The sequence below is a fragment of the Lissotriton helveticus genome, chromosome 8 (genome assembly GCF_964261635.1).
Source record: "Lissotriton helveticus chromosome 8, aLisHel1.1, whole genome shotgun sequence".
NCBI lineage: Eukaryota > Metazoa > Chordata > Amphibia > Caudata > Salamandridae > Lissotriton > Lissotriton helveticus.
In genome coordinates this window covers 1,644,960,655-1,644,973,179 of record NC_136069.1, presented here as the reverse complement: position 1 = coordinate 1,644,973,179, position 12,525 = coordinate 1,644,960,655, and the positions used below count along the sequence as shown (strand labels likewise).

At 38.8% G+C, this 12,525-nt stretch overlaps 1 protein-coding gene across 1 annotated transcript in view; it reads right to left on the bottom strand.

Annotated features, from left to right (window-relative positions):
* Positions 1 to 4,074: 4,074 nt before the first annotated feature.
* LOC144773585 (uncharacterized) overlaps positions 4,075 to 12,525 on the bottom strand; it is a 136,030-nt gene continuing 127,579 nt past the window's right edge. The window contains exon 3 of the mRNA XM_078658712.1: positions 4,075 to 7,425. Coding sequence (XP_078514838.1) covers positions 4,364 to 7,425 — 3,062 coding nt within the window. The 3' untranslated portion in view covers positions 4,075 to 4,363. The remainder of the gene's footprint in view (positions 7,426 to 12,525) is intronic.

Genomic DNA, 12,525 nt, shown 5'->3' with positions numbered 1-12,525 from the left:
TCAGTTCACTGCATCATGGAGCACATGCCAGTGTGACCTTGCAGGAAATATTTGCCCAGAAACACTCGAATACACATACTGTTCCTTACTCCGGAAAATTTAAGCATTTGACATTCCCCACATACTTTATATCTGTTCACTCAATCAAATGTTATATTTACATAGTCTCATCCCCTATAGAAAATACATGAACATACATTCCCTGCCCCGTGTATATTAGAATTGTCCTCTCTCTTCGTTAGAATATGTGCCAAGCCCCATTTTCCTTTATATAACTTAACCTGTACTCTACACCATTTGCACTTTTTCGGGTCAGGTCTGGTGGCTTAGTCGACCAATGCGTCCACTGTAGGGGCCTGTGTTAGACCTTATGGTGACAAGTTCATATCCTGGTGGGTGCACTCAGCCTTTCATCCTTCGGCAGTCGATAAAATAAGTACGATTGAGTTGTGCAACAATAAACATCTGTTAGTCATTGCATAGATACCCTTGGGTAAACATGCGTTTTACAAATACACGTTATGTTCACTATGCATAATAACTACTTATTAGGCAGAATTTCTTTTGTAGCCAATCGCCTAATACGATTATGCATTTCTCAGTCCCCACTGCACATTGAGTGTTATTACTGTTGCACAAAGTGAATAATGTTACATTTCAGGTGAGCTAATAGACACAGACTGCTATTTGCTAGTGTAAATCTGCGCACTTTATCTGATGCCATTTCCCATGGCTATAAATTGTTGAGATACATAATTGTCCCCGAAAAATTACATTGCCATGAAGTAAAATTACATTGCCATAAAGTAAACGGCAGGTGGGACACAAAGGTTATATATCTTTCACAGTTTTTAGCGCAGAGTTTTCAAGCGCTCTGAACGGATGATCAAAGTTAGTTTATACATTGGTGACTTAATCCAGGAATAAAATTGTTATTAGGACATTCCTTAGTTAGTTTTAATACTCATTGTCTGGAAACCCTTTCTTTGGATCCTTTTTTTTTTCCTTCTTTATTTGTTTGTATTGTCTACCCCACCCTATTGCTCCGCCACCAGCGTTGGTCTGCGCGGAGGCGTTTTGCAGCAGTCCTATGATGAAAATGCCACAACATGTTGTGGGTGAGGGCAATTTTTACAAAGTGATGGTGCTCCTGATACATTGTTGTACGATTTGCAACTTGACAAAAATCGTGACTTCAAGTTGCCTAACTTTCTTTTGTGTGTTTGACACAGAGTCCTCAGACTCGGAATGGTGTCGGTAGCACCTCTGCTGCATGCAGCTGTGCTATATATTTACACCTCTTGCAGTGGCGGCAGGTGACATTTGAAAGTGGTGAAGCGTAAAGTTGCAGCTGAGTGCAGTGTGGCGAGCAAGCCCAGATGGTATAAGGGTCGTTCGGGGAGTTTCTTCCTCAAAGAATTTTTAAAAAAAAGGAGTGGGCAATGGGTGCATTGACGAGCATATTTCAGAAAGCAAGAAGGGTAATAAAGAAACTGTAAAAGTTTATTTATTACATTAATAAAGAGATTTCATATGATACGGACGTAGGTAGTTGCTTATTTAGTATAACCACAGAACTACGAAACAGACTTAGAGTTAACAATGCTGAGTATCCCACAGATTTCTTTATTTATTGATCTAACTTTAGAAATTAAATTTACTGAGGAATGGAAAGTTATTATGATTTGGCGGACTGGACACAGTGAGACAACAAGGACTAAACATTAAAAGGTAGTAGAGCATCCTACAAGGCACAGTACACCCTACATGGCCCTGTGTTTTTGTCATAACAAATGGCTGCTTGAATTTTAGTGCCTTCTTTCAGCAAATGTTTACGTAGGCTGCATGCAAGCCATTTGTCAAGCCATACAGACAGTCACAGACTGGACTGTTCCAATGGGGAACAGGGTCAAGACTGATTTGCATATGGCTGGGTCTGAACTAGAATGGCATGGGGAGCAAATAAAACAATGGATTTAGGCCCAAATATCTGTACTGGGGTGAATGTTTGACATTGTGCAGCATTCTGTCCACCAATTGTTCTTTTCACATTTGTCACCCTGAGTGAGACGGGTATGCCCAGATGTGGGTCCCGTGCTCTCCATGCCACGGGGGTCAAGCTAGCCTGACTGATGAAGGGTGATGCCCCGAAACTGGTCCCAGGATGCTGGTTTCCTGTCCAAGGAGGACTTGGCCTGGCAGTTCGGGTTGGACTGTTCCCCATGGGGAGCAGTGTCAAGATTGATTTGCATATGGTTGGGTCTGCACTAGAATGGCATGGAAAGCAAAAAAAAGATGGATTAAGGCCCAGATCTCTGTACTGGGGTGAATGTTTGACATTGTGCAGCATTTTGTCTATCAATTGTTCTTTTTGCATACAAACAATCACAGCACACAGGGCTGAGGGCTCAGGAGTTCGGACATTTTCAAGTATCAATGATTAATTTCAGTTCAGTTAGTTAAATGGAAGCAAAGCAAGACTACAAAATCCAGAATACATTATGTCCTCACACAATAGTCCACAAATGGAAACAGTGTTCGTAATAACCTGGAGAGAGATAGTTACCTAATGGCCAAATAGTAATGAATGTAAGGACTTAGAAGAGCTGGTGTAAGGTGAGTCTGAATAGGCCGACTGGAGAGCTGTCTGGCAGCAGCATTCTGAGATCTTTTGGATGTGAACTCTGTCAAACTAACACATCACTGACTCTTTAAGATAAGACTACCCTGTAAACCAACATGTCTTTCACAAATGTCCTGCATGCAGCGATTAAATGTATATTACAAATAGTCCTGAAAATTAAAATTATGAAAGACAAGTAAACATTGTATCCTGATCCGCAAAGCATTTGGTGCACTTGTCATTAACTTAAGAGTGCAAAAGAAAGTAACGTGTGAATAAGATTTCTTCTTAGCCCTCATTCTGAGAAACAAAATCACAGCATTTTGCCCTCAGTGACTGAACTGGTACTATAAAGTGCATGTAATCCCCGCTGCCGCTAAATATTGTTTTTGTCTTTCTAATAGTCCCCACGATCATAGTCTGCTGCGTATCTGTTTATGCTGTCCGTTAGATCCTTTCGAATCGCTTCTCTTGTTTTTGGTGCTGCTTATATTTTCTTTGATGTTTACTATTTTGGATTCTCGCCTCATTTGTGTTTGCGTGCTTGATTTACTGTATTTCTGTTCACGATTTTGTAAAGCGCTCTGATACCTTCTGGTCTAGCTAGCGCTATATAAAACTTATAAATAATAATAATAATGACTAGAAAGACAAAAACAGTATTTGGCGCTGGTGGGGGTTATACATACTTTTTTTTGCACATGCCACCATCCTCCGCGTCCTTCAATGTACTGCACTAAAATTTGCAATGAAGTGTGAAGTCTTTGTCAATGGGGAATCCGATTCGAATTCCCCATTGACAAAGAACAGTCCTGGAAACGCCAGCCCACCGCTGTAGCAACATCATCTCAGCAAGGCCCAGGGCTGGAGTGTGGCATTTCTAGATTAGTACAGAAAAATATGTGTAAACCCCACCGGCGCTAAATAATGTTTTTGTCTTTCTAATGACAAGAAAGGCAACAAGCATTTGCAATGCAATAGGTCTCGCATTTGCGAGAGTTTGAGCTTTTGGCATTGTAAATGGCAATGCCTTTTATGTACGTGTTGGTTTTTAAAACAGATAAGTAACAGACATTATCATTTACAATGCCAATAGCTCAAACTTTCGCAATTGTAAGACCTATTGCATTGCAAATGCTTGTTCTGCACAGATATGTACTTTTTACTTTCTTTAGGCAGCAGTTTCTGATTATTAGCAATCTTATGGATCAGGAGAGCTTGGTCCCGGACCACATTCAGAGATTGCATCCGTTCTTTGTACCCTGCCTTCAGCTCCTGCTCCTCTGCTAGGATCATCAGATTGATGTATTCTGGAGTTGCGAGGGGGTTGGGCTTTAAAGCAATGTCTTGGAGGCATCTCAGGCTTGACGATGATTTCTCAATGAGGTTTACCACAGTATTTTCCACCGCAGTATATTCAAGAAGAAGTTCGTCACAGACTTTCTCTGCTGTCATCACCCCAACAGATGAATTCTCAAATTTAGCTATCTATTCTGCATTGGTTTGTTTTTCTTTTACCATATAGAACTCAAATGTATATGGTTGATTGTAGTGAATGTTCCATATGCACTTTCCTGGAGAAACAGTACAATATCCGTCACACATTAAATCATGCTTATATTTCTCACGATCATCAGAAATGTCACAGGGATAGTGGCAAGTGAAATGGTATATGCGACAATGTGTGATAAGGCCTGCAATCTCCACTTTATTCTCTTTGGTGATATGCAGCTCATACTCTTATTTGTTATCGCCCTTCATCTCATCCTTGTGCTGCACTAGAGCTTGCTGTATCTCCCTTATCTCTTCCAGCTTTCTCATGCAATATTCCATTTGCCGTTCCATATACGGCATGCCAGCTATCATTTTTATGTGCTCCTTGATGATGAGGACCTCCCTGGTTAAACGTAGGCTCTTTGACTGAAGACTGTTCAGTGACGTAAAAAATTTCTGCATGCTCATGAGTCCCATTTTCCAGAACATTTTGTTGAAATTAAAAGCACTCGCCTCTGCCCTCCCCACATTACTGGCAAATAAAGCTGAATTGTTGAACTTAAAGTGAATTGGGGTGCCCTGAGGATCTTTTGGAAAGGGAACATCTAACGCCTTGATGGCATCGAGAACAGGAGGTGTCTGCACATCAGCAAAAGTGACCAGAACCTGGATATTTTCTTCTATGTCCTTACCAAAAATTGAGAGCACAGAATTGAACACATATTTTTGTGCATGTGTCAAATGCGCTGCAGATGCCTGCACTACACAACACACAGCATCTATATGATCAAGACCTCCATGTTTGGAGAAGAATTCTCTGATATTTTGTGTAATCTTTTTGTCTTGTTCTATGCCTTGAGTGTCTCCAAATCCGGGAGTGTCTATAATGGTTAGAGAATATGGAATGCGGAATCCTTCCTGAAAATGGATTTCATAGGCAGTAACCTCAGAAGTCTGACTGTGGGCTTGACTTGTAGTCACAACTTTGTTTATCAGCTTGAAGCGGAAGTTGTCTTTCCATTCTACTCCCAGAATGAAGTTGATCATGCCATTAATGAGTGTGGTTTTACCAGATCCAGTGGCTCCCAAGACCATAATAACTTTATGAGTTTGCTCAATCATTGGCTTTCCCATTATGTGCTTTCTGTAAGCTCCATCTGGGCTAAAGACAGTTGGAACCACATAGATAGAAGGCTCGTCCTCTTTCACTTGAGTGCTTTCTTTCAGTACAGTTTGTGCAATTCGAGCCCCTTCTCCGTCACCTGATGTAATGATAAAATGTTCACTTGGGGCACTGACCCCCATGTCCTTGCAGATAGCATAGACTCGGAATAGGTATGATGTGCTTGGATCAAGACATTGAATGGTAAAAGTCTCAAACTTCTGTCCCACCCTTTCTTTTAACCACCCCCCTTTATTCTCTTTTGTCCCCTCACCTCCGTTTTCTCTGTATTCTATCTCATAGTCAGTGATAGTGACTCCATCTGCGATGACGGACGGGACCTTCCATCTGAGAGTTATGGCTTCGGGGTAGATGGCTACGCTTGCTGGTGTACCGGGTGGACTAGTTGGAAGAGTCTTTACAGCTCTCTTGATATCACTAACAGCACTGAGTCCTGGTTTGCACTCTGAGTAATAGCGGAATTCATATTCGGAATTAGGTTTGAGACCATTTATGGTGAATGCCTTGATTTTCTGCTCTGTTCTTATGTCAGTCCAGTGTTCCTCATTTGTAGATCGATACTCTATCTTATACATCTCTATGCCTTCTTGCCCAAACTCTGATGGCCTGAGTGTGAGTTCTACACTGTTGTGTGTTATTCTGTTTGTAAGAGGTGCGTTTGGTTTGGAAGGAGGCTCAAACTTTGTACTCAAAAGATCTCCTGCATCATACAGGTACAGAAAAGCTCCAGGATTACTTTGATCTGAAACTGATGACACAATGAACTGAGTGGCTTTCTTAGACTTATTAAGAATGAGAAATTCTTGGAAAGCCTTGACATATTTCCTTGTAGTTTTTGGAATATTTGACTGACTGACCCATTGTTTTGTTTCCTCTTTTTGGTAGACATTACTCAGTGCTACTGAACCATTCGCCTTCTTGAGGAAGTCTGCCTGGAGCCAGTGTTTCAAAGCTGATAGGAATGGTTCAACATCCTTCAATGAAGTGAATGTAAATGCCACCACATACTCTGTATTAGGATTAAGAAGTATGAGGTTAAGTTCACTCACAGTGGATATAACTCTCACTTCCTTAAATAGAGTAAGGCAGGAATTCACAAAATCCATCTCTTGGAGTTTGTCATCTAGAAACTCTGACAGAGACTGAAAGTTGAATGGTGATTGTCTTTGGCTCCTTAGAATGTCCACCAAGGCACATTCCTCCTTCCCACCCCCACGGATGGATGGTAAGGTCTCTGCCAGCTGCTTCTGGAAGGTCAGGGTATACTGCATGCAGAGCTCTTGGAATTGCTGGACTTTACTTCTGATCTCTGGAAACGCTGATGCAGCCGGGTGCTTCAGCAGGTCATTGCACTGCATGTTAAGCTCAGACATTTTCTCCAAGACAGCCTGGACATCAAATACTAGTTGGATGCTAATATCACGTACAATCTGAGCAGCTTTGGAATCCATTTGTTTGAGTGGATATAACCAGACCTTCACTGGCACTGCCTTTTCTCCCTTCTCGCCAAGCAATTTTGGAAGGGTGGAGTAGATTTTTATGGCCTCTTGATAAGTAGTAGGATTGCTATCAATAGAAAAGTCCCCATAGAATTTACAACTAAATTTTTCAGCATTCTCAATCTCTTTATCACTCATCGTGTGAGAGACCTCTCCCTCGATAGCAATAAGTGGTATCTTTTTTATCATCATTTGAAGGTTACCCTGTATATCTTGGATGCTTCCTGATGATGAAGTATATTCACAGTCGAAAACAAAGAAAGCCTGCGCCCCATACAGTACAGCAGTTACAACATGTGTTGCTGTGCCTTGGTCAAAAACATCAGGATAAGAGACATTTGCTCGGCCTAAATGGTTCATAGTCAGATGGTCAAATATAGTAGTGGTTGAATACTGGAGCGACACCCGCGCCTGTTTCTTCGAACTTTTCTTGTCATTTAAATAGGAGGCAGATCCATTTACTTCAACCAGTCCACCAAGAAAGCTGGCCTTCAATGATGCAGGAACACCAAGAGAGGAGGTTTTTGTTTCAAGGCTGTCTGAAGTGATGATCTGGAATTCAGTCTTGGGTTGAGGCGTTGTGTCAACGTCCATATGAAGTGTTTCATTTCTCCATAAAGTAATACCTATAGAATAAAAACCGACAGATTACAGGTTAGAATCAATTCCAGCATAGAATGTCTTTAAGCCTAGAGAGGTACAGTATATATGAACACACTAAAGCAAGCATGTAAGATCATATATTTAGTTTTAAAAAAGTACCTGCATATACATTCTAAAATATTATGAAGGCAAGTACATGTGGAGTTAGAATAGTATATCTATACTTCCCTATGTATGCTTACCCCAACAGTATTGTGGTGCTTGATATTTTGTAGTAGATCTGTGTGTAGGTATGTATTTCGGTCCTAAATATTTTGAAATACAATCAAAGCCCTCACACCCACACAAGGATTTTTACATTAAAATAGTTTGTCCTGAACCTGCCTTAAACCGCATGGTATACTTACCTCTAATCATTCTGAAAGAGAAAAACAATTATTTGGTAGCTGGGAATGTATTCTCATTCTTATACTGAATTTATCAGCACACTTAACATATTCCATGAAACAGCCATTGTATGCAAGACTCTAAATAAAGTGCTAAGGGGCAGACATCATCAGGTAATTCCTTATCAGTGAGTGCCACTCGATAGAACAATGAATTGATTTGGAGACATGTTCCTCAATTCTGGGTTTCGTGATCTGCCCACTGCTAGCATAATTCAAGGGCAAGCTGTCTGAAGAGTAATAGGTAATGGCCTGACAGCTGCTTTACAATTGTGTTGGAAGTTTGCTGAGGTACTTCTATTGTTTTGGGAACACACCACATACAGCAGTGTGTGTGTGTGTGTGGATCATGGAAGCCCACCCTGAATTTTCATATGACTATGATAGGTGGAAATATCAATACATTCTTTTTACATATACCTCTTGTTTATGCCTTCTCCTTGGACCTATCCAGAATTACCCTTTATCTCTCTTCTAAAGCGCCCAGTGTAGATCACCTAGGACTAAAGCAGAAACAATGAAAGTTGTAGCCGTGCTCCATCACGTGAAGAACACTTTGATACTATCATTATACTCTCTGCTTTACCATATATTAGTAACGAAAAGTAAGGACTTACCACTACTAATAAGGTCACAATCACAATAAAAGTCTCAATAAAAGGTCCCAATAATTTATTTCCTTGCTAAACCCCTGGTAGCTGGCAATGAGCAGGCAGGCTTAACTTAGGAGACAGACGTGTAAAGTGTATAAAAACACCAATGCATTAACACCTTAGTTGCTTTGAATGTTCCGCGCCAGTGGGGAACGTTCGAAGAAACGGGCGGGGCTGCGACTGCCAACCGTCGTTCACAGAACCAGCCAGGTAGTGCTCCCGTCGGCCGTAGGCCGACGGGAGCGCGGAACAAGTTAGATGAGTATGACACAACACACAATAAAAATCCAACACCTATTATAACGGTTCCATGTTTAAATGTCGATGTGAAAAATATAGTTGGAAAAAACATGGATGTAAAAATATTGTTTACAAAAATATCGGCTCCCTATACTTAAAGAGTTAAGTGAAATAATATTGACTCGGAAATATCGATGTAAAAAATATAGATGTGACAAATATCGACTTTAAAAAATAACATTACTTCAATTAAATATTATTATTATTAACAAAATAAATTACATTTAATATATATTTTAACTAATAACAAATAAACTTATATTTAAAAAATATAAACACAAAAAATGTGTACATATACATTGTATTAACTTTTATCTTTATTTAATTTATAAACATTTTAATTATATAAAAATAAAATAAACACATATAAATAAGTTAAAATAAAATACAATATTCTATATTTAAATAACACATTAAACAATTAAAAAAAATAATACATACATTTAATAACAAAAAAAATAAGTAGTTAAAACGTTGGATAGCGAGGGAGTAAAAATTACTATTCCCACTCCAATGAGTGCAACAGTAGGGAAAGCACTAGATAGCTGAGGGGTAAAATTTACTATACCCAATCCAGTGAGTGCAATAGTAGGGAAAGCGCTAGATAGTGGAGGGGTAAAAATTACTATTCCCACTCCAGTGAGTGCAACAGTAGGGAAAGCGCTGTATAGCGTAGGGGTCAAATTTACTATTCCCATTCCAATGAGTGCAACAACAAGGAAAGCGCAGTATAGTGTAGGGGTACAAATTACTACTCCCACTCCAATAAATGCAACAGTAGGAAAAATGCTGGATAGCAGAGGGGTCAAATGTACTAATCCCACTCCAGTGTGCGCAAAAGTAGGGAAAGCACTGGATAGCGGAGAGGTAAGACTTACTATTCCCACTCCAATGAGTCAAACAGTTGGGAAATCGCTGGATAGCGGAGGGGTAAAAATTACTATTCCTACTCCAATGTATGCAACAATAGAGAAAGCGTTGAATAGTGTAGGGGTAAATATTACTATTCCCACTCCAGTGAGTGCAACAGTAGGGAAAGTGTTGGATAGCGGAGGGGTGAAAATTACTATTTGCCACGCCAGTGAGTGCAACAGTAGGGAAAGCGCTGGATAGCGGAGGGGTAAAAATTACTATTCCCACTCCAATGAGTGCAACATTAGGGAAAACGTTGGATAGCTTAAGTGTAAAAATTACTATTCCCACTAGATTAGGTGCAACAATAGGGAAAGCGTTGGATAGCGTAGGGGTAAAAATTACTATTCCCAATCCAGTGAGCTCAACAGTAAGGAAGGCGTTGGATAGCGGAGGGGTAACAATTTGTATTCCCACTCCAGTGAGTGCAACAGTAGGGAAAGCACTGGATCCCAAAACAATAATAAGCAAAACCATCAACATTTTTATTACATTTAATTTCCAATATTAACATAATTAATATACAAATTAAAATGTATCATTATTATAAATATTTACACATTATTTAACACTATAATATCCACAACACACACCTAAAATTAATTACACAATTACATTTAATAATTACGAATTAAATAATGAAAAGTCATTAATATTATTTATGAATTAATCAAAAAAACAATTAATTGCTTGCCATCTTTCACACCATCTACACATATAAACACCAAAACACACACCTAAAATGAATTACACTACTATAATTAATAATTACTTATTAATTGATGGTAATTTATAAAAAAATATGTAATAATTAATCAATAAAATGTGAATTTCTTACCACACTTCGCACCATTTACAAATATAAAAACTACAACACACACTTAAAATTAATTAAACAATTAACATAATTAATTATTAGTTGGCTAATTGAAATTAATTAACAAATAATTATTAAACCATTATTAATCAATTAACACATTTATTATTCAATCCATTTTATATAATTAATTTACTTCCCACCCTATTCCCCTAAAAACCCACAACCCGCTACAGAACTAATAACACAGAATTAAACTTGAAATAAATTAACAAGTAAAATTATAAAACATATAATACAATGACAAACAATTCTCATTAAAAAAACTAAAATACGTAACATTATTAATACATCAATATTTTTGTCAACTATATTTTTGTAAACAAGATTTAGTATAACAATATTTTTGTAATCGATATTACTTACCTGTCAGTCGATATTCTTGTCAACTATATTTTTGTTGTCGATATTTCTTCCCCAAGATATTTGTGCGGCAATATTAATGTCCCACAATATTTATCCGTCAATATTCCTGCTCTGCACCATTATAACAAGCACTTGCAATGCAATAGATCTCACATTTACAAAAATTTGAGCTATTGGCAATGTAAGTGACAGTGCCTTTAATTTATGTGTTGTTTTTCAAACAGATAAATAAAAGGCATTGCCATTTACAATGACAATAGCCTTAAACTCACTCACATGCAAGACCTATTGCATTGCAAATGCGATTGACGCCCGGGCTATAAAAAAATACAAATAAAAAGCATTAGGAGAGATCATGTCCAGCCTGCAACAGCAGGAAGGACAAAGCTATTTGATAAAATATTGGTCGGAGGCTGTAATTCAAGCCTACAGAGTAACAAAGCATGTAGCAGGGGTGTCTTCATGGAAGGTTTCAAAATGAGACAAGGCGGTACTAATGAAGGACTAATAAGCCTATTGGCAAATGAACAGTCACAGTTTACTGTGGAAAATCACACATCCCAATTAAATACATGGGCGGTGAGTAGGCGGAGTTTCAATTCTCTACCTGAATACAGCATGCCTTTTTAAAAACTGACGACGACTTTGCTATTCCTAAAGCAACGTGAACCTACTGGCGCTTGCGCACTGCGCGTGCCACCATTGGTACTTGAGCTTACATCCTTTGTTGTTCATGCTGATATTGAATCCCCAAAACTGCGTCTCTCAGTTCACAGTCACCTATCATTTGGCAAACATCAGATATCATAATTATTTTCATCGTGTTTCCCTCTTTTCTTTTGCCATGCATCAATGTTGTACTCCACCACCACCTTTATTACAGAGTGCTGAGGACCAACCCATGAAGTGGAGCAAATAGTTCGGTTTATTCAACAACTTTATGGTGGCTATTGATTTCAATTCTTATGACATCTTCTAGGGAAAAGGGCCTATTACTTAATTCTATTGGCAATGAGGTAAAAGAAATCTTAGACCACTTACCAGAGTTACAACCTCATAGTCATAGCTGCCAAGATTGCTATGTGTGAAATGTTCATAATTTCAGTGTAATATTAAGTGACATTCATCGGCTATGAGTGCCACTTTTTCGCAAGCAAAATCAAGCAGTGAAGACGTGGGAAACATAAATATCAGAAATTCACTCATTTGAGCAACAAGGAACTCTAAGATCTTAAAACTGCTGTAATGCACTAGAAATGGAAGAAAACTAGGACGTGGGAGAGGCCCCAGCAAGGAGCCCCATAGCTGCCAAGCTTTCAGGTTGTATATGTGTGACTTTTTTTTGTGTGTGGCATTTCAATGGTATATGTGAGACATTTTGAGTGACTGTATCAAGAACAGAAAATTGCAGTTACATCCCTGAGATGTTTCAGAAATTATCCCTTTTGTACTATTTTATAGTATCAAAACAACTATCTCAGATCTGAACAGCTTATGATAATTCTTTCACCTACTTCCACTCTATGTTTCTCACTCACACTATGATGATGAGTGTAAATGCATGGCTAG